This window comes from Corythoichthys intestinalis, chromosome 20 (genome assembly GCF_030265065.1).
Source record: "Corythoichthys intestinalis isolate RoL2023-P3 chromosome 20, ASM3026506v1, whole genome shotgun sequence".
Classification (NCBI taxonomy): Eukaryota; Metazoa; Chordata; class Actinopteri; order Syngnathiformes; family Syngnathidae; genus Corythoichthys; species Corythoichthys intestinalis.
The window spans coordinates 6,489,219-6,517,132 of NC_080414.1; the positions used below are offsets into that span (position 1 = coordinate 6,489,219).

The 27,914-nt window shown below is 40.8% G+C and overlaps 1 protein-coding gene across 10 annotated transcripts in view; it reads left to right on the plus strand.

The window, feature by feature from the left end:
* The window catches only part of ctnnd2a (catenin (cadherin-associated protein), delta 2a), a 542,938-nt gene that overhangs the window by 352,380 nt on the left and 162,644 nt on the right, over positions 1-27,914 (plus strand). For all 10 annotated transcript variants that reach the window (XM_057823756.1, XM_057823762.1, XM_057823757.1 and 7 more), the window contains one exon: positions 10,690-10,822. In XM_057823756.1, coding sequence (XP_057679739.1) covers positions 10,690-10,822 — 133 coding nt within the window. The remainder of the gene's footprint in view (positions 1-10,689; positions 10,823-27,914) is intronic.

Consider the following 27,914-nt stretch of genomic DNA (forward strand, 5'->3'; position numbering starts at 1 on the left):
GCTACACATTTGGAAAGATCCCAATGACGTCATCACTGCGAGCCCGCAAACCATGGCGCCAACTAACGGTCAAAATATGAACTAAATATTATAAAATATTGCCATTGATTTAACATTTTATGTGTTTCTAACAACACATTAGTACAAGAGAACAATTGTGGTTTATTAGAGCCTACATGTATAAATTTTAGTCCCATTCAAACACCATGAAGACTCAAGAAGGTTATTGGTACTGTATGCCAATGATAATAGCAAAAGTCAAATTATGTTACATTCCATGTTTAAGTCAAGAAACACACATAAGCACACCTGTATTCAAGCGTCTAAATATATTTCTTCTCCATTCAAGGGATGTGAATAAAGTCATTTTGAATGTGCAGCAAATCCTTAACCTTGTGGCACCGCGCAGCCAAGATAAATCCCATTTAGAGTGTTTTTGTGTGCCAAAGAGATTGTCAACGTAATGCAGATTTCACAAAATTGTGACTACGAGTATTTTCATGGGTTATTTTTGCTCTTGCTGTTACATTTTTTGGTATCAAGAATTGCTGTTTTTATGCCAATTTTAATCATCTCTAGTAAATTGTACTTTACGTACTTAATAAAAATCAAGTGATACTTAGAGTGCCTATGACAGGATAAAAAAAGTCTTAAATAGCATTCTTATGTGAATTAGAATCATATTTTGAGACGTTCGACTATATACAACAATTTGGCAAAGCACATATTACTAGAAATTAGTTTTTTAATCTGCAATTTAGCCCTCGCCTGTCATTATAGTGCTCTGGCGTCCCCAGCTGGAGGATGACGTCGGCAGGGTCACAATTTCATCTGATTTAGAATTCAGCCCATTGAGGAGGAATTATTCAGAACGAGGAAAATGCAACGAAGAGAGCAGAAAAATGTCATTGTTTCAATCGCTCTACTCCAATATTTTTACAGGATATTCTTTTATTTTATATATTTTCTCCAATAAACAGTATGGTCATGACAAATAAGTCTTTTGCTAAATGGAATGAGAAATATTAAAAATGCATTTATTCAGTACATGGCAAAATTACTCCATAATGGTCAAAACTGTTGACTTCTTGCATTACCCGAACAATATTTCATGCCACCGTAGTTAGTCCGGCTTTTGTCATTTCCCTGCCACAGCTTTTGTCATTTCCCTGCCACAGCTACGGAGAGCGTAAATAAACCAGGAGGCGTGACCGCTAGCCAACATGCTAACCCGAACTGAGCGGCAATTCAAAGTCTTATTCTGACCTTTCAGAGCTAAAAATCACACAAAACTATCCCGGATCATTTCACACGGTGGCGGGGTTGTCGATTGTCTTCGCTGTTCGACAACCCCCCCCAGCGGCATTTGCCGGGGAAGCAGCTGGAGAATGACCGCCGGACAAACCAGCCGATGTGGGAGGAGCGCGTAGCTGCCCGAGCCCAACTCAAAGATCTATTGCCGTTGTTTTGCCAAATTTTGCACCCTTATAATATTTTTCTCCCTAAGCTTTTGTGGCTGTTAATAAGCCCTCTTTTATATTCAGTTGGACTCTCAATGTTATCCACAGGTGCTAAATAAATAAGTAACATCGTAAGCATACATGCGTGCAGCTAACATGGCAGGATTTGTCTGAGGTGACCTTTTCTACATGTCCATCCATGATCAAACATAAGTAAATATTACTTTATTTAATGAAAGTTTGTAGTGTTTACTATGTAATCGCTGTATTCTCGACTAATTTGAACGCAAAGTTTCTGATGGGGTGCAAAATTGGACAAAACACCAGGCACACGAAGCCGAGTACAGCGCTTTCCTGGCGGGCAATCGAAGAGAACCGAGGGGGGTGTGCGACAAGCTGCCTGTCATCAGCCGAGTGGCATTCTCGGTGGAGAAGGAGCATTTTCAGCCACAAAATGCAAGCCACCTCCGTAGTAAAACGCGTGCCATGATCCCAGTATTTGATACAATACAAAACATGATGTTTACTCACTTCCCCATAAGTCCAATGGTCCCACATTTGTCAGGGTTGTTTTGGCCAATCTCGAGGTGAACAGGAACCTTTTGTAACCCAAAAAGGCTCACATGCCTTTCCCTGGTGCAGCAACAAAACCCTGCAGCATATTTGGCTGGCGTGATGCGAAAAATAAACAAATTAATCCACAAATTTAGCTGAATCCGCAGTCCATTTGCATGCTATAAAGCAATGCTGTATTGTGAGATGCTGACCTGGGTGACGTCACATTCGTCCTCAAATCGAGACTGGAGCCGGAAGTCACCCATTTTCATGGCGCGGGATTCAAAAATTCAATATATAAAAGGATCGCTTCCACACACATCCAAGCGGTCTTTTTCATTCAGGAGCATAAAATACCACGTGAAATATAAAATAAACATGCTTTTTGATGTCGTAGGCATCATCCTAATTTTATTTTATTTTTTTGACAATTTGTATGCTGAAAGAATGAAATGACATATATTAATTTTACTGTTTATCTCCTTAACAGTGGGCATCAAAATTGAAAAATCTCAGCTTTGAAAAAGATGGATTCTTATATTGAGCTCTGTTAGAAGATGTGTGTAATATTGTGGGTAAATTCAGTTCGAAGATCTGAGTCGAAAGAAAGGAAGTGGAAACGGTTTGTTTGACGGTCAGAGTGATTTACTAGCCAATACTTCAAAAAATGCTCAGCTTGGCTCCTTTGTCAAAGTCAAACTTTTATTTAGTTTCTGCCGAGTAACATGCAGGCTTTCATCACCAAGGCAATAAATTACCTATACTGTTTTTGACACTTTTCTCACTTTCCTTCCTCCAATATCTCTTAATAATTTCTCATCCCTCTATTGACCACCTTTTTCCCCCCGCTATTTTAGTACCCTAAAGATGGATGTTCAGGCTCTAATTAGCATCTGCTTTGGTATGCGCGATGCTTTCCTGTCCGCCAATCAGTTAACAGAAATGACAGGGCTTGTCCAATCAGATTAGGGCCGGCGAGACACACTTCCTGTCGGGAACTGTCTCTTCAAATGTGTTGTGGGCTTTGAAGATGGATGGGAATTGGACTGTGAGGGCAAGAAGGACATAGTAAATTACATGAATAGATAACATGCACTCTGACAGTCTACCTACAGTCATTAGAACACGATTAGGAGATTTCATTAATATCTCCTAAATCAGATATCTTAAACTTGCAGCCCTGGGTCCAATTGAGACCCACGAGACCTTAATAATCAGCCCGATACTTAACATCTGAATCTTTGTGGTAGTGCAATTCATTGCCTTGATTTTTTTTCCTTGGAATTTAATGCCTTTTTCAAGCATGTTTACCAATATCAGACAAATACAATGGTATGAAAAAGTATCTGAATCACCATCAAATGTGATCTGATCTTTGTCAAAATCACACAGATGAAAAAACTGTCTGCTTTTACTAAAACCACCCAAACTTATAGGTGTTCATATTTAATGATAGCATGCAAACAATGACAAAAGGGGGAAAATAAGTGAACCCTCTGCCTAAGGAGACTTAAAGAGCAATTGAAACCAATTTTTACCAAACAATTTAAGTCAGGTGTGTGCCAAATCACTGATGGGAGGTTTAAAGCTGCCCTGCGCACTAAAAAACACACACCTGGTAAGAATTGTCTTGATGAGAAGCATTGTTTGATGTGCATCATGGCTCAGTCAAAAGAGCGGTGTGAAGATCTGCGGTCAAGGATTGTTGATTTGTATAAAGCTGGGAAAGGATACAAAACTATCTGTAAATGTCTGGATGTCAGAGAAGTTGTCTACAAATGGAGAGAGTTTGGCACTGTTGCTTCTCTCCCAAGGAGTGGCCGTCGACCAATGATGACGGCAAAAGTTCAGCGCAGAATACTCAGAGAGGTAAAAAAGAACCCTAGAGTGTCTGCTAAAGACTTACAGAAATCACTGGCACAGTCCAATATCTCTGTGCACACGTCAACTACAGTATATGTAAAACTAGGGCCAAGAATGGTGTTCGTGCTCGTTTAATGTTCGGAAAAAGGCACTTGGACACTCCACAGAAGTTTTGGCAAAATATTTTGTGAATTGATGAAACCAAAGTTGAATTGTTTGGGAGTATCATGTGGAGGAAAAATTGAACAATTCACCAACATCAACACCTCATCCCCACCGTGAAGCATGGTGGAGGGAGCATTATGATTTGGGGCTGTTTCGCTACCTCAGGACAACTTGCAATCATTATTGGAAGAATGAGTTCAAAAGTTTATCAGGATGTTTTGCAGGAAAATTTGAGGCCATCTGTCAGACAGTTGAAGCTAAAAAGAGGATGGATATTGCAACAAGACAATGATCCAAAACACAGAAGTAAATCAACTTCAGAATGGTTTCAGAACAACAAAATAAACGTTCTGGAGTGGCCAAGTCAAAGTTCAGATTTGAACCCCATTGGGATGCTGTGACATTACCTAAGGACAGTGATTGGCATCATGCTGATCCGGGCCGCATCTGGCACACTGACGTTAATCGTGCATGATTGCTATGCGGATCTGGCGAGCTGACGCCAGATCTGGCACGCAGTCGCCTGCTCTCGGGGAGATAGCATCCGAAGAATCCGATGGGCAGGGAGGCATTCTGGCAGGCAAGCAGTACAGGATCCGGGGGTGAAAAAACAAAATTGAGCTCAGTATCAGCATTACAAGATTCTTTGTTAGCTGAAAGTCACATACCTGTAGGTTAGTTGTTGATTTTGCGATGATGTGAGGCCAAGGACCATTTTAAGTAAGCTGCTGCTGATGATCAGTGGCACTTGGTCCCAGGCTCACCCATTTGTACAATCAAGGCGACAATTAAGGTAAAACTGTTATAGTGCTAATCCGGGCCGCATCTGGCACACTGATGTTAAACAGGAGTTTGAGCTCGTCTGGTGTGCACGGTCCGCCCCAGAACAGTGCGTAACCTATCATTTGTACTGTCATAGTGCTGATCCGGGCCACATCTGCCGCACTGACGTTTAGCGGCCGTGATTGCTATGCGGATCTGGCGAGCTCACGCCGGGTCCGGCACGCAGTCGCCTGTTATTGGGGAGATAGTGTCCGAAGAATCCGGTGGGCAGGCAGGCATTCTGGCATTACAAGACTATTTTTTAGTTGAAAGTCACGTAGGTGAGTTGATGATCTGGCGATGATGTGAAATCCGAAAAGCTCTTCAGCTGCCCTTTAAGAGTCTGTTTATGCAAACTACACAAACGCAGAGAGAACATGCAACCTCACGCAGACAGGCGCAAAAGCAGATCCACACACCCTATTACTCTACCTGACAGCAAATATATTTATCAAATAAATAAAAGCTTTTCACACCATTTAATAATATGGCTCCCATATTTAGAGTGCATTGAAGCTTGAAATCTGGAGAGAATACGCCGCCTTAATACGTATTTAGTGTGAACCTTGTGGTTTTGCTGGCACTACTCTTGTCGCCCCTTTTGTGTTTGTGTGTTTGCATCCCGCTGTTTCACGTCACTGGCTCTTCGCCCAGCAGTGTGTCTAACAGGTTTGTACCGCTCATTAGCGCTAGTGTTGACTGGTGTCCTGTCTGAAGGCTGTTTACCTCTTTATCCTTTCTCTGGAAATAATATGTATTTTTATTTTCATTCTCCCTCTACTGTCAGAATTGCTTCTTGTCCCCGAGGGGTTTCCCCCTTAACGCCTATCGTCCCTCAGAGTTTTGCTCCGCTTTCCTCGCTGTGTGTGTCTCGCTCTCCCTACTAGGCCTTTTTAATTAATGGTGAGCCACGATGCTTATCTTATCAGCAGATCTCACTGCTTTCTATTACGTTCGTTGACAGGGGTGTGAGGTTGGAAGGGATGGATCTCACACACACATTCGCGCACTTTGGAAACAAACAAGTCATGCTATGTGTGTCCACTTCGCAAGGCTTAATCAAATCTCGCCACATGTACACACACACACAAACAAACTGGCCTGATGTTATCTGCCCATGTGATTTAGTGTTGTTTGAGGGTCTCTCTTCCTAAATACCCTGGGAATGCCCCCCTCCTCTACTTCGGTCTTCCTATCGCTCCTTTACCTTCCTCCATCAGCCATGCTTTCCAGCTGAATGAACACTTATCATTTGGCGGATAAAGACCCGTCCAGGCAAGAGCTCACTTTATCTTCGAGAGCCATGTTTACTCCTTGCTTTCCAAATATGCTTCACACACTGCATGCTCTTGATCCAGCAGAGACCCAGCATGGAGGCCAGAGCCATTTCCAACTCCTCGGGCCGGTCAATTTCTCTGTATTTATCCTATTTTCGTGTCTGGGCAACGGAAGGTAAGGGGGCAAAATAAAAGCGGGCTATCTTGATGGGGGATTATAGCAAATGGCTATTTTTGCAGGCGAGGGCCAGCGTGAAGGTGGTAACGGCAAAATCAATCCTCGTAGAGCAAAATCAATGCGGGTGGCAAAATTTCAACAAAAGGCTTTTCTGTAGGATCGCACTGGGATTTGGGAGTTTCCTAAAAGCCAGTTACTTACTGGGTAGTTATTAAAGAAAATAACATGGGTGATTGTCGAGACATACACACCCACCCGCACTCGCACACTCATAATTTTCTCGTTCAGGGGGCCATTACAGAGGAAATATCAGCAGGGGATTTTTTTCTCAATCCTTTCCAGTGTGCTCAAAGGTGTGAAAATGGATGAAATGCTATAAAATCCTATTGTTTGCATTACGTATTACGGATGTGACAAAATATCGAAATGATGATATACAGTGATATGAAAAAGTATCTGAACCTTTTAGAATTTCTAATATTTCTGCATCAAATGTGATCTGATCTTTGTCAAAATCACACAGATGTAAAAAACAGTGTCTGCTTTAACTAAAACCACCCAAACATTTATAGGTTTTTATATTTTAATGAGGATAGCATGCAAACAATGACAGAATGGGGAAAAATAAGTAAGTGGACTCTCTGCCTAAGGAGACTTAAAGAGTAATTGAAACCAATTTTTACTAGACACTGTCTGATCACGTCATTTTCAACGTATCGGAATCGGCAAAAAAATATCGGCCATGCCTTTTTTTAATATATATACGGATATTTTTTAATTAAATCATTTTCTAATTGTATTTAACGTTACAGACATAATATGTTACACTCATCCAGAGTCTTTAGTTTAGGCTTAAGGTAGGGTTATCAAATTTATCCCAATAACGGCGGCAATTAATTTTTTAAAAAATGTATCAGCTTAAAATATTTAACGCAATTAATGCATGAGCTGCATGACGCGCTCAATCTGCAATGGCGCCTTTTTAACTATATAGAGAGGTAAAAGGCAGCGTAAAATAAGTAGAGTGAATTTTGGCAGCCTTTGGAGCCTTTTTTTAATTGGCTAAAGCCTTGCAATCCCTCTCCCTATGATTAGAAATATCATGGGAAGCAAAGTGGGGAAGCAAGGTAGCACTGATCTTTTTCTTAACACCTTATCTTATTTCCCAACGCAGAGAAGATATATCAATTGGTAGCACTACGCACAGTCATGGTTCCACTTCCCATCATGCATTTGGGCATGGCTAGATTATCATTTACTGAAAGCTCAACAAATACACTAGATGGCAATATTTAGTCACAATATACAAAGTCACAAGTCTTTCTATCCGTGGATCACTCTCACAGAAAGAATGTTAATATTGTAAATGCCATCTTGAGGATTTATAGTCATAATAAACAAATACAGTACTTATGTACTGTATGTTGTATGTATATATTCGTCCGAGTTTTATTCATTTTTTTCTTAATGCATTGCCAAAATGTATATGATCGGGAAAAATTATCGGGACTAATTGGAATTGAATCGGGAGCAAAAAAAAGCAATCGGATCGGGAAATATCGGGATCGGCAGATACTCAAACTAAAACCATCGGGATCGGATCGGGAGAAAAAAAACATGATTGGAACAACCCTAATTTTTACCAAACAATTTAAGTCAGGCGTGTGCCCAATCATTGGTGAGTGGTTTAAAGCTGCCCTGCCCACTTTAAAACACAAAACTGTTAAGAGTTGTCTTGATGAGAAGCATTGCCTGATGTGCATTATGGCTCGGTCAAAAGAGCTGTTGAAGACCTGCGATCAAGGATTGTTGATTTGTATGAAGGTGGGAAAGGATACAAAACCATCTCTAAAAGTCTGGATGTTCATCAATCGACAGTCAGAGAAGTTGTCTACAAATGGAGAGAGTTAAGCACTGTTGTTTCTCTCCCAAGGAGTGGCCATCCACCAAAGATGATGCCAAGAGTTCAGCGCAGAATACTCAAAGAGGTAAAACAGAACCCTTGAGTGTCTGCTAAAGACTTACAGAAACTGGCACAGTCCAATATCTTTGTGCACACATCAACTATATGTAGAACTATGGCCAAGTGGTCATGGAAGGACTCCACGGAGGAAGCCACTGCTGTCTAAAAAAAAAAAACATTGTTGGTCGTTTAATGTTCGCAAAAAGGCAATTCGACACTCCACGGAAGTTTTGGCAAAATATTTTGTGGGTTGATTAAACCAAAGTTGAATTGTTTGGGAGTATCACACAATGTCATGTGTGGAGTAAAAATGGAACAGTTCACCAATATCAACACCTCTTTCCCACTGTGAAGTATGGTGGAGGGAGCATCATGGTTTGGGGCTGTTTTGCTGCCTCAGGGCCTGGACAACATGCAATCATCAATGGAAGAATGAATTCAAAGGTTTATCAGGATGTTTTTCAGGAAAACCTGAGGCCGTCTGTCAGTTGCCTGGCATGGCTAGACTGTTCTCCCTGTATTTTTCAAACACTGTGAGAAGTCTGGGACCCAGCTCCACATTAGCCTCTCGAGCCAGAACAAACGTATCCGAGCAATCAGATTTGTTTATTTGCGTGACGTGTTCTAAAGGAGCAACGTCAGTCTTGCGCATTGGAAGTCGTCTCCACAACAACACAGATGGCGAACGAGAGGGCCGAGAATATGTTCCAATCCGCGGTAAATTCAGTTTTAAATGATCAAAAATACATTGGGTCTCTAAGACCCCAGCAACTTACAGCACTGGAAGCATTTCTTTTAAAAGAAGATGTGCTTCCTCGCGCGAGAGTTTCTTGTCGCTTTACCAACGTTACGTCTGCCCTTCGCTGATTGGTACACTCCGCTGTCTATTTGCTGTGGCTTGCTCCGCCCTGGGAATTTCATCCGCGGAACGGTCGCCGGACTCTATCGCTGGAACAGCGGTGAGTCTGGAGTTCCAGGCAAGTCTGTTCGACAATTGAAGCTAAGAAGAGGATGGGTGCTGCAACAAGACAATGATCCAAAACACAGAAGTAAATCAACTTCAGAATGGTTTCAGAAGAACAAAATACACCTTCTGGAGCGGGCAAGTCAAAGTCCAGACTTGAACCCCATTGAGATGCTGTGGCATGACCTTGCCGCCAAAGGAGGGGCCACAAATTATTAAAAGTGGTGGTTCACTTACTTATTTTTCCCTATTCTGTCATTATTTGCATACTATCCTCATTAAAATATGAAAACCTATAGATGTTTGGGTTGTTCTAGTTGAAGCAGACTGTTTTTTCATCTGTGTGATTTTCACAAAGGTCAGATCATGGATGGTGATTTTATGCAGAAATGTGAAAAATTCCAAAAGGTTCAGAAACTTTTTCATACCACTGTACTAGGATACTTTCCATCACAAAAGGTTATTGGTACGCTCATGCCAGGAATCAAGATATCGTTTTGAAAAGGTGTCAATGTTAAGGAAAAAAAACGTTGTAACCAAAGTAAAGTTGCAACCAAAATCTACCATAATATTGTTTGTATTGGATTTTATTTTTAAACAAAGAAGGGTTACGCACAGGAATCAAGTTTTACTGGTGCTGCCACCTACACGTTGGGAATGCCTGCTACATCGGCAAAATGGAGGTTTCATCCACTTTTGCGCTTCTGTGCTGGTCGGAATCAAAATAACGGCAAAATGCCACTTTGGCGTTATTGCGTATTGTCGTATAAACACGGGCCTTATTTAAGACAATGTTTCGCTATTTTGATTACATTCATTAGGAAATTTACTCTGTAGCTCTTGTTCTAATGCAGTGGTTCTTCGCCTTGCTAAAGGTACTGAACCCCACAAGTGTCACCTGTGGATTCACCGAACCCATCGGAATTAGATAATTTTCCAAATTCAAAACCGATATATATAAGCTTGCAAGCTAATGATTTAGCAATTTCCCGTTCAAAATTCTTCTCATTTTGACAGCATGTTTTACTACATTCAGGTCAAAATTTGAGACCACACCTATTGGTCTGTTGTATTCCCTCATACCAAGTGCGGGTCAACCTTCCACTGAGCAAACCAGTTCCTCCTCATCAGATCGAGGACTAGCAGTTCATTGAAATGGATTAAGCTTGTATATTGGGAGCTAACCAGTCTAAAACCTGGTGTAAAAAGCCACTTTGCCTGGATTTAATCAGCGGACGAAAATGGGGCTCTGCGTTTCTTTACTTTCGCTGAACCCCTTAGACTTACCGAACCTCTGGGGTTCGATCGAACCCAGGTTAAGAACCACTGTTCAAATATGAGGGCAATTACTGATTTTATTTGTACATATTCACAGGTAATATCGTTTAGGTGCTTTTTTGGCTCGTGGATTTCAATTGTGTCTGTCGGTTTTGTCTTACCAGGGAGTTTGGCTGGCGAGATCCGGAGCTACCAGAAGTCATCCAGATGCTGCAACATCAATTCCCATCCGTGCAGTCCAATGCTGCGGCATACCTTCAACACCTCTGCTTCGGAGACAATAAGATCAAAGCTGAGGTCAGTGTTTGTATTTTCTAATTCCTTAGCATAGTTTTGCATTTCAAGTGTGGCACATGAATTGACCTGGTCTGCAGTTGCGCTGCCAGGGATTTTGGGCCCCACCACCAGTGCCGGGACACACACACACATTTAGAATATCAACTACGTAATTTCCTGCATTCTGGTGAATCTTTACACACTAATTTGAGCATTTTCTGCATTCATTTAAGATGAAAATATATTTATATAAGCATACAGCTTATAGAGCAACAATGAATAGACTGATATCATCTATAAGAAATGTACTGGAGACCATCTTTTACAATGTAAATGTATTTTTATTAGAAATATTCTCAAAACAATTACCATAATGAATGACTTGGAATAAATGTTTTGTTTTATGTTTTTTATGTCTTATGTTTGTACTACAGTATACATTACAGTATACAGTAAGCCTGCACAATATATCGTTTGAACATCGCCAGTGCAATGTGCGCATGCGCAGTAGTCACATCGCAGGACGTGCAATTTTTTTCCTTTTTTTTTTTTTTCAACATTTAAACTTTTGTTTTACTTCGTGAACGCAGCAAGTGTACAGATCCTGGATTAAACTGAGTTATAAAAATATGGGCCGATGGCGCCATTTTTCAGAGCATCGGAATAGGGTGAAAAGGATCGGGTTTTTATTTAAAAACAACATACATTCATGTTTGTCTGCTTCATACTCGTACGGCACCACAGTGTCTCACTCTCCCTCCTGCTAGGCAGCGCGACCAAACTGTTTTTCTCCGTTAATAGTGCAGCTATCCTAAACGGAGCTATTCAAGTTATTTGGTGAAAATTTTCTCGTTTTAATATCGCAATATAAAATCACAAACTCCCCAAAAATCGCAATGATAGCGTTCAGGCCTAGTATACAGTATACAACTGTTGTAGTATGAAGAGATTGCTAAGGGTTTGCCTGCTGTACTGATTAAATGTAAGCTAAAAGTGGAGCAAACACTAGCTAGCAAACAATTACAGCAGGGGTGTCCAAACCTTTTGCAAAGGGGGCCAGATTTGGCGTGGTAAAAATGTGGGGGGCCGACCTTGGCTGATGTCCTTTACGTAGAACAATATATTTAAGCATAATTTAGCTAGCAATTCAGTGTGTCACATTTGCTTTATTATTATTTTTTTAATGAATAATTTTACATTTTTTAAAATAAATTTTACAAATTATAATCAAACAAACATTAAGAGGGGTTTTGATATAAAATTTCTATAACTTGTACTAACATTTATCTTTTAAGAACGACAAGTCTTTCTATCCATGGATCGCTTTAAGAGAATGTTAATAATGTTAATGCCATCTTGATTTATTGTTCTAATAAACAAATGCAGTACTTACAGTATGTACTGTATGTTGAATGTATATATCCGTCTTGTGTCTTATCTTTCCATTCCAACAATAATTTACAGAAAAATATGGCATATTTTATAGATGGTTTGAATTGCGATGAATTCCGATTAATTAATTTTTAAGCTGTAATTAACTCGATTAAAAATTTTAATCGTTTGACAGCCCTAATATATATTTCTGTCTCCATCCATGTACCCGTTTATAATGCACACCATGATTTTACAAGTTGATTTTGGGGAAATAAGTGTGCGTTATATTCGGGAAATTACGGTAATGTTTTTTACATAGGTGAATCTTGCTCATTGAGGCCGGGAAAATCCCGTATTTCTTACGGAATGAGCTGGGACCTTGCTTCGGAGATAAGATAACAGGTTAATTTTCAGCACTGACACACACTGACACAAGACACCAACCTTCCTTTGTGAAGTACTTTGTCACATCCTGTTGGCCTTTTCTACCCATCTCCTGTTTTGCTTTCTTTTCTTTCCTCTTTTGAAAACCCGATTTCTGTTTTGAAAACATTTCTGCAGTACCGCGCTCCGCGTACTCCGTGTCATTGAATGGTGTAAATTAAGCCTGAACGATATATCGTTTAAACATCGCCATCGCGATGTGCGCGTGCGCGGTAGTCCCATCGCAAGCACGTGCGATATTTTTTTTTTTTTTTATGCACATATGCTGTGCTTTCTGCTCTGCCCACAGCCTCAAACCCTCCCTCTCCCAGCCTTTTGTTCTTCAGTCACTGCAGCACTTGCTTATTAAAGTTAACGATGCTCGTTGTCTTAGATCTTGCCAAAGAAGGGGACTTCAAAGCGGAGCAATGTGTCAATCACCGTTTAACTTGTTAAACCGTTTCTGCGAGGAAGCCGCGCTGGAATAAATGTGTGTGTATGTGGAGATAAATGCCAGAAGTGATCATGAGGAGTTTGAAATTTCTACATGTCACTCCAAGAGTCACAGCTAAGGTAGATAAACAGAAGCGTTTAATAAAGCCAAGCATTTTTCTACTACAGTACTTCATTCTTGCTAAAAATGATTTGGTTGGACAGTTATGTTTAAAACTGATCATAATTATGACATTTGAAGTGCTTAAAAACCATTTATCTATATACATTTTTTAAATCACTTTGGGGGAAAAAATGAAAAAAAAAACGTCTTATATGTATCTCTTTCCAATGCTAAATCTGAATAAATAAATTGAGCACAAAAAAAACACACACACACACACACAAAAATCAGGGGGTGCGCTACTTCGCTGTTTTTCCACTTATCGCAGTGGGTTCTGTTCCCCATTAACCGCGAAAAACAAGGGATCACTGTACACTGTGGTCATGGTGAGTCGTCCAAAGTCTTTCCAAACAGCTATTCAAGTCATCTAGTGAAAATTTCTTTTAAATATCGCAATATAATATCGCAAACCCCCCAAAAATCGCAACAATAGTTTTTTCCAATATCGTTCAGGCCTAGTGTAAATGCGCACCGCTGCTCCCGGTCTGATCGAAGGAAGGGCGGACCAAACCATTTAATGAAAATACGGGGGTGGCTGGCAATACATATGCTCTCTAGATGTTTTTTTTTTTTTTTTTACAAAAACAAAACAAGAAAATTTAACCCTTCGTTTTATTCCTTTTAAAATTATAATGATTAATATTTAAATCTGCAAACGATTACCTAATGTTGTAATTTTCTTTGTGGGCCCCCATCAGGGTATGGGCCCTTAGAATCAGTATCATTTTTCACCCCTATACGGCGCCCCTGCTGGTCTGGATTATAAACTGAGCTATAACTTCATATCCTTTCTATTAGTTTGTTTAATCTTTATAAATACACTGTCAGTCATTAACAGCTAGGAATATGAATAAATCATAGACATGGAAGAAGAGACAAATGCAAAATGAATTGCCATGAAAATATATAATGGAAAAAAATAATGAACCTTATTTATTGTAACAGTGAAAGTAATGTTATTTGCATATTCGTACTCTCCTGATTTTTATCTATTTAAAAAAAAAGGTGCTATATTACACTAACAATGTCCACACAAATGCATTGCAGCACCCACTCTCATGATGAACCTGGTAACAATCAGCTCATGCTGACAATTAAGCTTAAAGACGATACCTGTAATTCTCTCTAAGCGACTTATCCGCCCACGCGCTCAAGCAAATAGGAAAACGCGGCCAAATTCAATACAGAAGCATCACCCATCATTCCACTCAACTCCTGTGGTCCTGAAAAAAAACTTAGTGTTTAATTTCTTTTATAATTTGTCATTAGTGTTTCTAAGCAAAAGCATCCAAGAGGGAGGTTAATAGAACACTCTACTAACTTCTTTGTGTGTTTCATTCAAGGTTTAGAGTGCAGCAACAACACATCATCAGTCATTACCGTATTTTTCAGACTATAAGTCGCAGTTTTTTTCATGCTTTGGCTGGGGGTGCGACTTATACTCAGGAGCGACTTGTGTGTGAAATTATTAACACTATATGATATCATTTCACATGTTATTTTGGTGTTTTGGAATGAAACTGATGGTTTGGTAAACTTGTTAGCATGTTCTTTATGCTATAGTTATCTGAATAACTCAATAGCTCTGGCCACTTTCGCGTTCTGCCTTTGGCAATGCGTGTTCAATTGCATTATTGACTTTTTTTATATCGAAATGCATGATTTTAGTTTGTGGCGCTTTCAAGCCCAAGTGGGGGCGCACTCGCACTTGTTTATGCGAAGAAGAGCACTCACACGCCAGAGGGTGGACAGCTATGCAGCGTCTCTGAGTGGGCGAGAGAGAGAGAAACTCGGCTGCGAACCTACGTTCATTGTTTATGCTTGTCAATAACCGCCTGTGTGTATCATCTTTTCTGTTGTTGTTGTTGTGTGTTTTCCACCCGCGATCAGAAACTTAGAGCCAGTTGTGTGGTAGTTTGATCGGGTCAGATCACGTCATCAGAATCGGCAAAAAAATATCGGACATGCCTTTTTTAAATATATATATATATTTATTTTAATTAAATCGTTTTCTAATTGTATTTAACGTTACAGATATAATATGTTACACTCATCCAGAGTCTTTAGTTTTGGCTTAAGGTAGGGTTATCAAATTTATCCCGATAATGGCGCTAATTATTTTTTTTTTAAATGTATCACGTTAAAATATTTAATGTAATTAATGCATGCGCTGCACGACCCACTCACGCATTGTCACGCTCAATCTGTAATGGCGCCATTTTACCTATATAGAGAGCTAAAAGGCAGCGTAAAATGAGTAGAGTGAAATTTGGAAGCCTTTGGAGCCTTTTTTTAATTGGCTAAAGCCTTACAATCCCTTTCCCTACGATTAGAAATATCGTGGGAAGTAATGTGGGGAAGCAAGGTAGTAATTGATCTTTTTCTTAACACCCCATGTTATTTCCCAACACAGAGAACATATTTCAATTAATAGCACTACGCACAGTCATGGTTCCACTTCCCATCATGCATTTGGGCATGGCTACAGTATCATTTACTGAAAGCACAACAAATACACTAGATGACAATATTTAGTCACAATATACAGTCACATTTGTCCTTTAAGAATTACAAGTCTTTCCATCCATGGATCCCTCTCACAGAGAGAATGTTAATAATGTAAATGCCATCTTGAGGATTTATTGTCATAATAAACAAATACAGTACTTACAGTATGTACTGTATGTTGAATGTATATATTCGTCCGAGTTTTATTCTTTTTTTTTCTTAATGCATTGCCAAAATGTATATGATCAGGAAAAATTATCGGGAATGATTGGAATTGAATCGGGAGCAACAAAAAAAAGCAATCGGATCGGGAAAAATCGGGATCGGCAGATACTCAAACTAAAACAATCGGGATCGGATCGGGAGCAAAAAAACATGATCAGAACAACCCTAGTTTGAACGATGCGCTAATGCTAGCGAACGCATGCTAACCGTTTGTGTCATTGCTGTAATAGCACCTAATTATCATTTATTTACGTTGATGTCAACCTGTTTGGTATCGAGGACGAAATTGATTTAGCAAAGTATACGGTCGTCCAGCATCGTCATTTGGGAGTTTAGCTCGCTGTATAGCCAGGACCGAGCCGTAGCGTCCTGGTGAGGACAGTACATTCGCATTTTGTTGTTCATGCATCATGTAACATCAAACTGTACACTTATTTAGCATGTTTTCTCTATTGTATTTTTACAGTGGGGTAAATAAGTATTTAGTCAACCACTAATCATGCAAGTTCTCCCACTTGAAAATATTAGAGAGGCCTGTAATTGTCAACATGGGTAAACCTCAACTATGAGAGACAGAATGTGGGGGAAAAAAACAACAGAAAATCACATTGTTTGATTTTTAAAGAATTTATTTGCAAATCATGGTGGAAAATAAGTATTTGGTCAATACTAAAAGTTCATCTCAATACTTTGTTATGCACCCTTTGTTGGCAATAACGGCGGCAGAACCAGTCTGTTACTCTTCACAAGCTTTTCACACACTGTTGCTGGTATTTTGGCCCATTCCTCCATGCAGAGCTCCTCTAGAGCAGTGATGTTTTGGGGCTGTCGTTGGGCAACACGGACTTTCATCTCCCTCCACAGATTTTCGATGGGGTTGAGATCTAGTGACTGGCTAGGCCACTCCAGGACCCTGAAATGCTTCATACGAAGCCACTCCTTTGTTGCCCTGGCTGTGTGTTTGGGATCATTGTCATGAGGAAAGACCCAGCCACGTCTCATTTTCAATGTCCTTGCTGATGGAAGGAGATTTTCACTCAAAATCTCTTACATGGCCCCATTCATTCTTTCGTTGACACAGATCAGTCGTCCTGGTCCCTTTGCAGAAAAACAGCCCCAAAGCATGTTTCCACCCCCATGCTTCAAAGTTGGTATGGTGTTCTTCGGATGCAATTCAGTATTCTTTCTCCTCCAAACACGAGAACCTGTGTTTAGACCAAAAAGTTCTATTTTGGTTTCAACTGACCATAACACATTCTCCCAGTCCTCTTCTGAATCCTCCAAATGCTCTCTATCGAACCGCAGACGGGCCTGGACGTGTCCTTTCTTCAGCAGGGGGACACGTCTGGCAGTGCAGGATTTGAATCCCTGGCGGCACATTGTGTTACTGATAGCAGCCTTTGTTACTGTGGTCCCAGCTCTCTGTAGGTCATTCATTAGGTTCCCCCGTGTGGTTCTGGGGTTTTTGCTCACCGTTCTTGTTATCATTTTGACGCCACGGGGTGAGATCTTGCATGGAGCCCCAGATCGAGGGAGATTATCAGTGGTCTTGTATGTCTTCCATTTTTTAATAATTGCTCCCACAGTTGATTTCTTTACACCAAGCGTTTTACCTATTGCGGATTCAGTCTTCCCAGCCTGGTGCAGGTCTACAATTTTGTCTCTGGTGTCCTTCGACAGCTCTTTGGTCTTGGCCATCATGGAGTTTGGAGTGTGACTGACTTTCTGAGTTTGTGGACAGGTGTCTTTTATACTGATAATGAGTTAAAACAGGTGCCATTAATACAGGTAACGAGTGGAGCCTCGTTAGACCTCGTTAAAAGAAGTTAGACCTCTTTGACAGCCAGAAAAATTAGGGTGCGCGCTATACACGGGTACAATAATTTTCCCTAGATTGTACAAGTAAATTTGGGGTGCACGTTATACACGGGTACGCCTTACATTCGGGAAATTATGGTAATTTATTTTCCCCTCAAAATAACTCAAAATATAGCGATTAATATCTAAACCCCAGGCAACAAAAGTGAGTATGGGAACTAGGTACATCCCTAAATGTCCGAATTGAGTACTGCTTGTCATTTTCCCTCCAAAATGTCCTGTGACTCATTGCAGGAGTGCTGTCAGCACAGGTGTCATTTTGTCAGTGTTGTCCCATGACAACCATGCATCTAAGAATCGGAAATTTTGCACACCTCTACTGCTTAGCGTAGCATCACAACAGCACATAAAGTAGCAAAAGCGGACCCTGCTCCGGTTGCAGGGTGCGTTTAAAGCGGACCGAGACCCACGATTTTTGAGCGGACCATAGTTTGTTTGTTTGGTCTGAATTAGAGTTCGGATGCGCGTTCACATTTACAAAATGAAGCAGATTATCTGAGAAAATAAAACGAAGTGGTCTATCTGAGAAAAAAATCTCTGGTCCATTTAAAACAGTTTTTCTGAGGGGCCCGCAAAAAAAAAAAAAAAAAGCATTTGCGCCCCACACACACACCGACACACACCGAATAATTGTCTTGAGGGGCCCACGAATAATTTTCCACTTGTGTCCCCAGCACCCGATGGGCCCTGTTCACATTTGTTCCGCCACTGCATTGTTCAATTGTATTATAAATATGTCGCTAAACTACTTTTTAAGTCTTTTATAAGCTCTTGGCTGTCCTGAACAATACTACCTGGCTTTCTTATGTTACACAGGGAGAGCAAAACATCCCACTAAGGAAAGATAAAGTAGTTAAAAAGCACTTCTATTACTAAAAGTGTTGGACTTTAATTTCCCCCGCTGCCAGCTGCAGTGACTTGTGTTTTTCATTAATTGAAAGTAGCACTATTACAGACCAACTGGATTATTATTAATAGCTTAACCTTGCTGTTTGGCCTTTCTTGGTGCCGGACCTCCTTTAGGTGCGGAAAAGTGGGAATTCCCATGAAATCTCTATGTGATGATGCATTAATACGCTTTAGTTTCTTCTTATCTGGCCCTCGTGTGTTGTGCTTTATGCCACCAATTGTTTAAAAGCACTATACTGACGAATAGAATAATAAAAAAACGTAGTTCCTGGCTATAACATCAGGTACATACGGTGGCCGAGAGGTGTCAGGAGAAATGCAAAGTCCAAACACTTTGCAAAGAGAAAAAACTCGGAACCCCAATTTCAAACGCTTTGCAAAAGAAAAAAGCACGAATGCAAACTGCCACAACACGACAGCAAATTGCCACAATACGACAGCAAATAGCCACAACACGACAGCAAATAGCCACAACACGACAGCAAATTCCCACAACACGACATCAAATTGCCACAACACGACATCAAATTGCCACAACACGACATCAAATTGCCACAACACAACAGCAAATAGCCACAACACGACAGCAAATAGCCACAACACGACAGCAAATAGCCACAACACGACAGCAAATTCCCACAACACGACAGCAAATTGCCACAACACGACAGCAAATTGCCACAACACGACAGCAAATTACCACAGCACGACAGCAAATTGTCACAACATGACAGCAAAATGCCACAGCACGACAGCAAATAGCCACAGCACGACAGCAAATTGCCACAACACGACAGCAAATTACAGCAAATTGCCACAACGCGACAGCAAATTACAGCAAATTGCCACAACGCGACAGCAAATTGCCATAACGCGACAGCAAATTGTCACACCGCGACAGCAAATTGCCATAACGCGACAGCAAATTGTCACACCACGACAGCAAATAGTCACAACACGACAGCAAATTACCACAACACGACAGCATATTGCCACAACACGACAACAAATTGCCACAACGCGACAGCAAATAGCCACAACACGAGAGCAAATTGCCACAACGCGACAGCAAATTACAGCAAATTGCCACAACGCGACAGCAAATTGCCACAACGCGACAGCAAATTGCCATAACGCGACAGCAAATAGCCACAACACGACAGCAAATGCCACAACGAGATAACAAACTGCCACTACGCGACAGCAGACTGCCACTACGCGACAGCAAACTGCTACAACGCGACAGCAAACTGCCACAACGCGACAACAAACTGCCACAGATGTCGTTTTGCATATATATATACATTTACAATTCTATTATAGGTAAATCTGAGGTCAGATAGCCCCCAATTTCAATTAAAAATTGTGTTAATCGTTTGTGCTGGAACGGTTTAGTAGATATTCTACCGTTATTGAGATATTAATTTCGAGTGGAAACGTCACTCATAGCTTTTCCGTAGCCTTGCTCCCGCGGCTAATGGAGCGTACCAAATCGTTCAACAACAGAGGGGAGTCCAAACAACTAACATGAACGTAGCACAAACGAATGGTACCACTTCGGGTCCATTTTGCTTGGTGACCATCTCTACGGTCCTTCACGAAGTCTCGCCCACCGTCAGACGCAAATATGTATAAAAATGATGTTAATCGTTTATGCGGTAAAGTTTTGTTTGTGCTGCTGTCGTTTTAGAGATATTTACAATTATTTTGTCGGTATAGGTTTCTTTAATTAAACTAGAAGCTGCCATTTCTGGAAAAATTACTCAGGGTCTTTGCTGTGTGGAGATACAGGTCTCAGCTCCGCCCAGGTATGTTTGGGGACATTTCGGGGTCAATATAAGGTCACTTCCTGTTGATTTGGGGACATTTGGGGGGCATGTCCTGGTCATATCAGGTCATTTGGGGACATTAGTAGGACTTGTCCTGATCTTATCAGGTTATTCGGGGACATTTGAGGGGCGCGTCCTAGTCAAATCAGGTCATTTGGGAACATTTGGGGGGCGTGTCCTAGTCAAATCAGGTCATTTGGGAACATTTGTGGGACACGTCCTATCAATATCTGGTAATTTCGTGTTGATTTGAGGACATTTGTTTTTTTTGCCATTGAAAATGAATGGGAAATTTGGACGTCCATGGCCGTCAATGGCATCGACATCCATATGCATCAATGGAATCCAAGTACATTGGCATCAATAGATTCGACATACATGGCCGTCAATGGCATCAATGCAATGTAAATTCTATTGGAAATTCCATTGGAAGTGAATGGGAAATTTGAAGCAACGTTGTGTCCCATTAAAATGAATGGGAAAGTTTTTGGCAAATTTCCGGGGATCCGTAAATTTTTTCAGAATTCTGAATACAACTTTGATGCCCCTCACCGTCCCGGAATTTTTGATGTCCAAATAATGTGATTTGGTAAAAAAATTTTAGGACCGAATACATTTTGAAAATGTCTTTTTTTTTTTTTTTTTTTTTTTTTTTTTTAATCTGTGAAAAATCGGCGTTTACAGGCAGAGGGAAATTTAGGCATGTTTGCATAACGAGATATAAACATTTTGAATGGATTAAATTCGACTTTGCATGTTCATTGAAACTGCTGGCAAATCTTCAGTCACTCAGAAGTAGAACTGTAATATTTCTGACCCCGCATGCTCATCTGCAAATTGGATAAGATTTAAGAGAGATACGATAATGAAGTTTCAGCCAATAAAAACGGCAATGACTTGTTTTAATTACATCATCAATGTGTGGAATGTGTGAGAAGGCTCGGAGTGTGATGCAGCCCATTCTAAAGGATTTAGGATTAAATCCGGACAGTCGCTTGCAGGGAAATGAGTGTTTGATCCGAAAGAAAAGGTTTTAGTTAAAGCAGATACAGTAAGGCAAATAAGTATTTAGTCAACCACTAATTGTGCAAGTTCTCCCACTTGAAAATATAAGAGAGGCCTGTAATTGTCAACATGGGTAAACCTCAACCATGAGAGACAGAATGTGGGGGAAAAAAACCAGAAAATCACATTGTTTGATTTTTAAAGAATTTATTTCCACCAAGTCATGGTGGAAAATAAGTATTTGGTCAATACAAAAAGTTCATCTCAATAGTTTGTTTTGTACCCTTTGTTGGCAATAACGGTGGCCAAACGTTTTCTGTAACTCTTCACAAGCTTTTCACACACTGTTGCTGTTATTTTGGCTCATTCCTCCATGCAGATCTCCTCCTGAGCAGTGTTTTGGGGCTGTCGTTGGGCAACACGGACTTTCAACTCCCTCCACAGATTTTCTATGGGGTTGGGATCTGGAGACTGGCTAGACCACTCCAGGACCTTGAAATGCTTCTTACGAAGCCACTCCTTTGTTGCCTTGGCTGTGTGTTTGGGATCATTGTCATGCTGAAAGACCCAGCCACGTCTCATCTTCAATGCCCTTGCTGATGGAAGGAGATTTTCACTCAAAATCTCTTACATGGCCCCATTCATTCTTTCCTTTACATAGATCATTCGTCCTGGTCCCTTTGCAGAAAAACAGCTCCAAAGCGTGATGTTTCCACCCCCATGCTTCACAGTGGGTATGGTGTTCTTCAGATGCAATTCAGTATTCTTTCTCCTCCAAACACGAGAACCTGTGTTTCTACCAAAAAGTTCTATTTTGGTTTCATTTGACCTTAACACATTCTTCCAGTCCTCCAAATGCTCTCTAGTGAACCGCAGACGGGCCTGGACGTGTACTTTCTTCAGCAGGGGAACACGTCTGGCAGTGCAGGATTTGAGACCCTGGCGGCGCATTGTGTTACTGATAGTAGCCTTTGTTACTGTGGTCCCAGCTCTCTGTAGGTCATTCACTAGGTCCCCCCGTGTGGTTTCCCCACGTGGTGAGATCTTGCATTGAGCTCAGATCGCGGGAGATTATCAGTGTTCTTGTACTGAATGTCTTCCATTTTCTTTTTTTTCTTTTTTTTTTTTTTTTAAACCTGTCCTGTTCAGCTGTTTGACACAGAAAATGGAAGTCTAAGTGCCCGGGTTGTCTGAACAGTTTTAATGTTTGTCTGATATACTCCCATTGTGATCATTCAAAATACCGTTTTATTATGACAAAGCAGCGAACAGGGAGGGCTTATTGGGGACAGAAGAAAAGCAACACAAAAGAAGAAAGAAAACCACATACACAAACAACAAGAAATACATAGAACATCTAGACTAATTATTAATATGCTAATGCCATCGTCAGCGAGATGTATTTCCGGTTTACACCATGTGGGGGCCTATTGGCCAGTGAAAGAGGGGGACGGGGGTGGGGGTGTCTATAAGCTAAGTGATTGAAAGAGAGTGTACACAAATCAGTTCTGTGATCTAGAACCCAGTAATCATGTGAATCTCTTATGAATGTAAGCCCGTTGGCGACCAACCCTACGCCGCCCCATCGCCAATCCCGGCACCCGGACCCCCAACCCAAGCATGCCCTACCGCATCCAGCAGCACGCGACCCCCACCGGGCGCCCGACAGCCACGCAGACGGGCGGAGAAGCCGCGCAGGAGCCAACACAGGGCCACGGCCCCCACCCAGCCAGCCCGGGGAGGGAGGGCGGGCGGGGGGTCTTTTGGGGGTCAAGCGCAGCCCATCCCTCCTCCCGCCGCCCAGCAAAGGAGCCATCGTCCCCCCCCCCGGGATCCAGGGTGGTCCCCCGGGCCACCCGCGCACCCATCAACCGGCCTTCAGGGATGGCAGGAGGGGACGCACCACCAACCCCACCCCCGCCCGCCCGGGTGGGCGGGTTATGTCTTCCATTTTCTAATAATTGCTCCCACAGTTGATGTCTTTACACCAAGCGTTTTACCTATTGCAGATTCAGTCTTCCCAGCCTTATGTAGGTCTACAATTTTCTCTCTGGTGTCCTTCGACAGCTTTTTGGTGTTGGCCATAGTGGAGTTTGGAGTGTGACTGACTGAGGTTGTGGACAGGTGTCTTTTGTACCGATGATGAGTTAAAACAGGTGCCATTAATACAGGTAACGAGTGGAGCCTCGTTAGACCTCGTTAGAAGAAGTTAGACCTCTTTGACAGCCAGAAATCTTGCTTGTTTGTAGGTGACCAAATACTTATTTTCCACTCTAATTTGGAAATAAATTCTTTAAAAATCAAACAATGTGATGTTCTATTTTTTTTTCTCACATTCTGTCACTCATGGTTGAGGTTTATCCATGTTGACAATTACAGGCCTCTCTAATCTTTTCAAGTAGGAGAACTTGCACAATTGGTGGTTGACTAAATACTTATTTGCCCCACTGTACCGTTTTTACATATGTGATTTTGACAAAGATCAGATCACATTTGCACACATTTGATTTTATGCAGAAATGTGAGAAATTCCAAAAGTTTCAGATACTTTTTCATACCACTGTAGCGTTACTTCAAAATAATACACTTAATAATACAAAATACACTACCCACCTCTGATGTCGACACAGATTAATAGAGCAGTTGTAATGGGTGGAGGAATGGATTGAAAGGAGGTGAACAAGAAAGTATTAACACCTGACCCCCTCACTATTCTATTTACAATAAACCATAAATCGTTTTGTTTGTGAATTTGTCACCTCTTCCCGCTTCACCCCAGTTAAACTCAACTACATACATATTTCATACTCAAAATTTACAAAAAGACTTTCCCTGCGAGGTTAGTCTCGCCTTGTGTTTTGGTTGTTTAATCTTATTTGTCACTGTAGATTTTCACTTGCTGTGAACTATTCACTGTGCTCTCTGCCTCAGTGCAAATTTTAGATGGCTAATGATGCCCCATTTTTGGAAGGGACCCATCGGGAAATCACTGCCTGAGGCCACAAACTCAATTAGGCAAAGGTTGAAAGGTTCTAAAATTATGGGACGAAAAAGAAAACCTTGCCTGAGAGTCAGCTCGTGTGCATGTGTGATGGCTTTCAAGGTGTGTGACACCTCTTCAGTCACAATCAATTTGTTGAACGGTAACTGTGCCGCTGATTTGTGCTGACGTTCCATATGTGGTGACTCACGGCCACTAACACACTTGTTAGGCTTCACGTGGTAGCCATCACGGCTAAGAAGTGTCACCTGTGTATCTTGTGCATCTCACTGGGATTTTTTTTTTTTAATGCCTGTAGCACCTCCGAGTCCCACAATCCCAGCTGTCACCACTGCTAAATGTTACCACAGCAATGCTGTCGCTATGGGTTACTGATAGTTGTGGCCGCTGGATAACAGTGGGAGACAAAAAGACAAATCAAGGCCTGTTTTAAATCTTCTATACATAGAATTAGGGCTGCAGCTACTGATTATTTTTGTAATCAATTAATCAAATCAATGAAATGCTTTGCAGAATAATTTTATGAGATGTAAAAGAACGACATTTATGCTTGGATTAACATTAATTATAACATACAGTTCGTGGCGTTCAGGTGGGTGCAATTAATTGAAAATAATGGACTGTTTTCCTGTTGAGTATGCATTATCATCACCAACTGGGCGTTGTCCTTGTAGATGCTGCAATATAATAAGGATTTGATTTAGTTCTTTATTACTAAAAATAGTCACTCGCCCTAAACTTTTCTTGAATGGCGTATCCATAAACCTTGTGTGATTTTTTTTTTTTTTTTTTTCAATCAAAACAACTACAGTAAAGATAGAAGAGGGAAGCGATTCAGAGCCTCACCTCCATATTAAAAAAATATATATGGTGGAAAACACTCAGGTGACTTGAAGTTCCGCTCTGAGACCCCCAATTTGGCCAAATTTCATAATTGTCTGATATGCATGTGTGATATATCATTGGAAAGCTTAAAATCTCAATTTTCTGGGGGAAGAAAAATTTTGAACAGGAGGGCATTTAAAAAAATAATAATGATTTTTTTAAACAGCAAAACCCTATCTGGAGGTGAGAGCTCGCGAGAGCAGAATTAAAGACGTCACGATTTTAGAGATATTATCGCGTACTTACCTTTTCGATCCAAAAACTCCATGTAGCATGTATCACCGAGTGTCAAGACACAGCTGTGAATGGCATTTTATGGGTGAAACATGGTGATATAACAGTGGTCGAGATTTTCTTTTTCATATATTTACCCTTTTAAAAGTTCTCTTCATTTTTCTTTGTTTGGATCGAACATTTATCATCTAAAATATCGGAGAAAATGCGACACAAAACAAAAAAAATACAATTAAGTGATAGTAATGAGGTAGATATCCGTGACTTTTTTACAGACGCCATTTTTTTCATTGTGACGTAATTTATTTAAAAGTTTATATGCGAGTGAATGATGTTATTAAAGTTGGGTTTTTTTCAACGAAATATTAGACATCAATTAATGATTCGAAGCGAAAAATGACAGACATTTTGAATAATAAATTTAATGAATTACCTTCGTTTTATGGCTGGGTTGAAACAAAAGCGGTTGCGCGACGTCTGTAAACAGGTGTTTCCAGGGTAAAACGGACAAATTAAAAAATGTTTGGGGGCTTAATGCGCCATGAATCTGCTCTGGGAGCATATAGACATATTGTTCTCTCAAACACAACAGTTATTTAGGCTTAAAATACAGTTTCTTTTAAGGAGTGCAAGAGCAGAAACTGCTTTTTCAGTCTTGTCTGTTTTCCGCCATATACTGTATATTAGGGGTGTGACGGTACACACGAGTCACGGTTCAGTACGTAGCTCGGGGGGTATGGGGGGGTCACGGTTTGGTGCGGGAAAAATAAAAAGGGCTTTTATTCTCACAGCATTTGAATGTTAAAGCAATGAAAGGTGAAATTTTAAAAATGTTAAAAAAAAAAAAAAAAAAAAGTGACTTTTTTTTTTTTTTTATGAAAAAGACAGTTCAGTTAAATTCAATTAGTTAATATAAACATAATTGATGTGAAAGACGTTATTAGATGGATCATGTAATAACGTGTGTTACAGTCCGCGAATGCGGAGAACAAGATTGGACCCAAACACAGACAACAGAAGGGAAGCGTTCGGGGATTTATTATTCACAATCAAAACAAACTCGCAAACGCGGAAAAGTGGGACTAACAAAAGGATTCCGTGACATACAGGTCGACGGGGATCAAAAACGCGAAAACTGAGCAAAGGGCAGATGGCCAAAAAGACAAACAAAAATACACTCGATACCTGCACAAGGTAGAGGATGACAAAGCTAAGACGTCTGACGACCTAGATGACAAATACAGAGCGGCTCGAAAGCAGTATGTGCGAATGGCGACCAGCAAACTAATCTCTCGGCGCCGTTGTGTTGGTTCGCCACCGTTTATATATTAGTGTTGATTAGCTGGAACTCGCTGCCGGTGTGACGTCACGAATGCTCCCACAGCTGGCCCTGAAACAAACAAAATCTAACCAGCAGCGCATCATGACAACGTGCAGAACATGAAAGGTAACATCAGTTACTTTGCCGAGTAACTACCGTAATTTACGGACTATAAGCTGCTACCTTCCCTCATGTTGAATCCTGCGGCTTATAGTTCAGTGCAACCTATTTATTTGGGTTAATAAGTAACACTTTATTTGACAGCTGCGTCGTAACACTGTCATAAGACAGTCATAATTATGACATGACACTAGCATGCGCATTACTGAATGCTTATGACAGATGCCATTAAGTCTCATCCGGCAAATTATGTTACTAACCCCATTTATGTCCAGCTCAAATCTTTTACATCCATTCAAAAGTGGGCTAATTTGCCTAATGACACTAAATGACATCTTTTATAAGCATTCATTAATGCTCATGACAGTGTGTTGTCATAATTATGATTGCCTTACGATAGTCTAATGGCTCTACTGTCAAATAAAGTGTTACCAAAAATCATAACTAGCAATTAGTGAAACAACTGGAGCAGTAACTGAAGAAATAATTTGCACATAAAATGAATTTTAATATTTACATCTGTAACGCCGCAATGCATGCTAGGAGGCATGTTGGATGACAACAGTGTTGACAGCAGGTGGCAGCAGAGATTGACTGTCTCCCCTAAGGGAGCAGTGATGGCCAAATGAAGCTTCTTGAAGCAATGAAGCTTTGCAGCCAATTGGTTCAAAGCTTCATGGTGGTTCATTTGGTCTTAGGACAGTCGTGTGATGCTGCTGTCAAATGAAGTGTTACTGGTAAATATGTTTTGGTGTAAATATCCCATAATACAGTGAGGACAACTG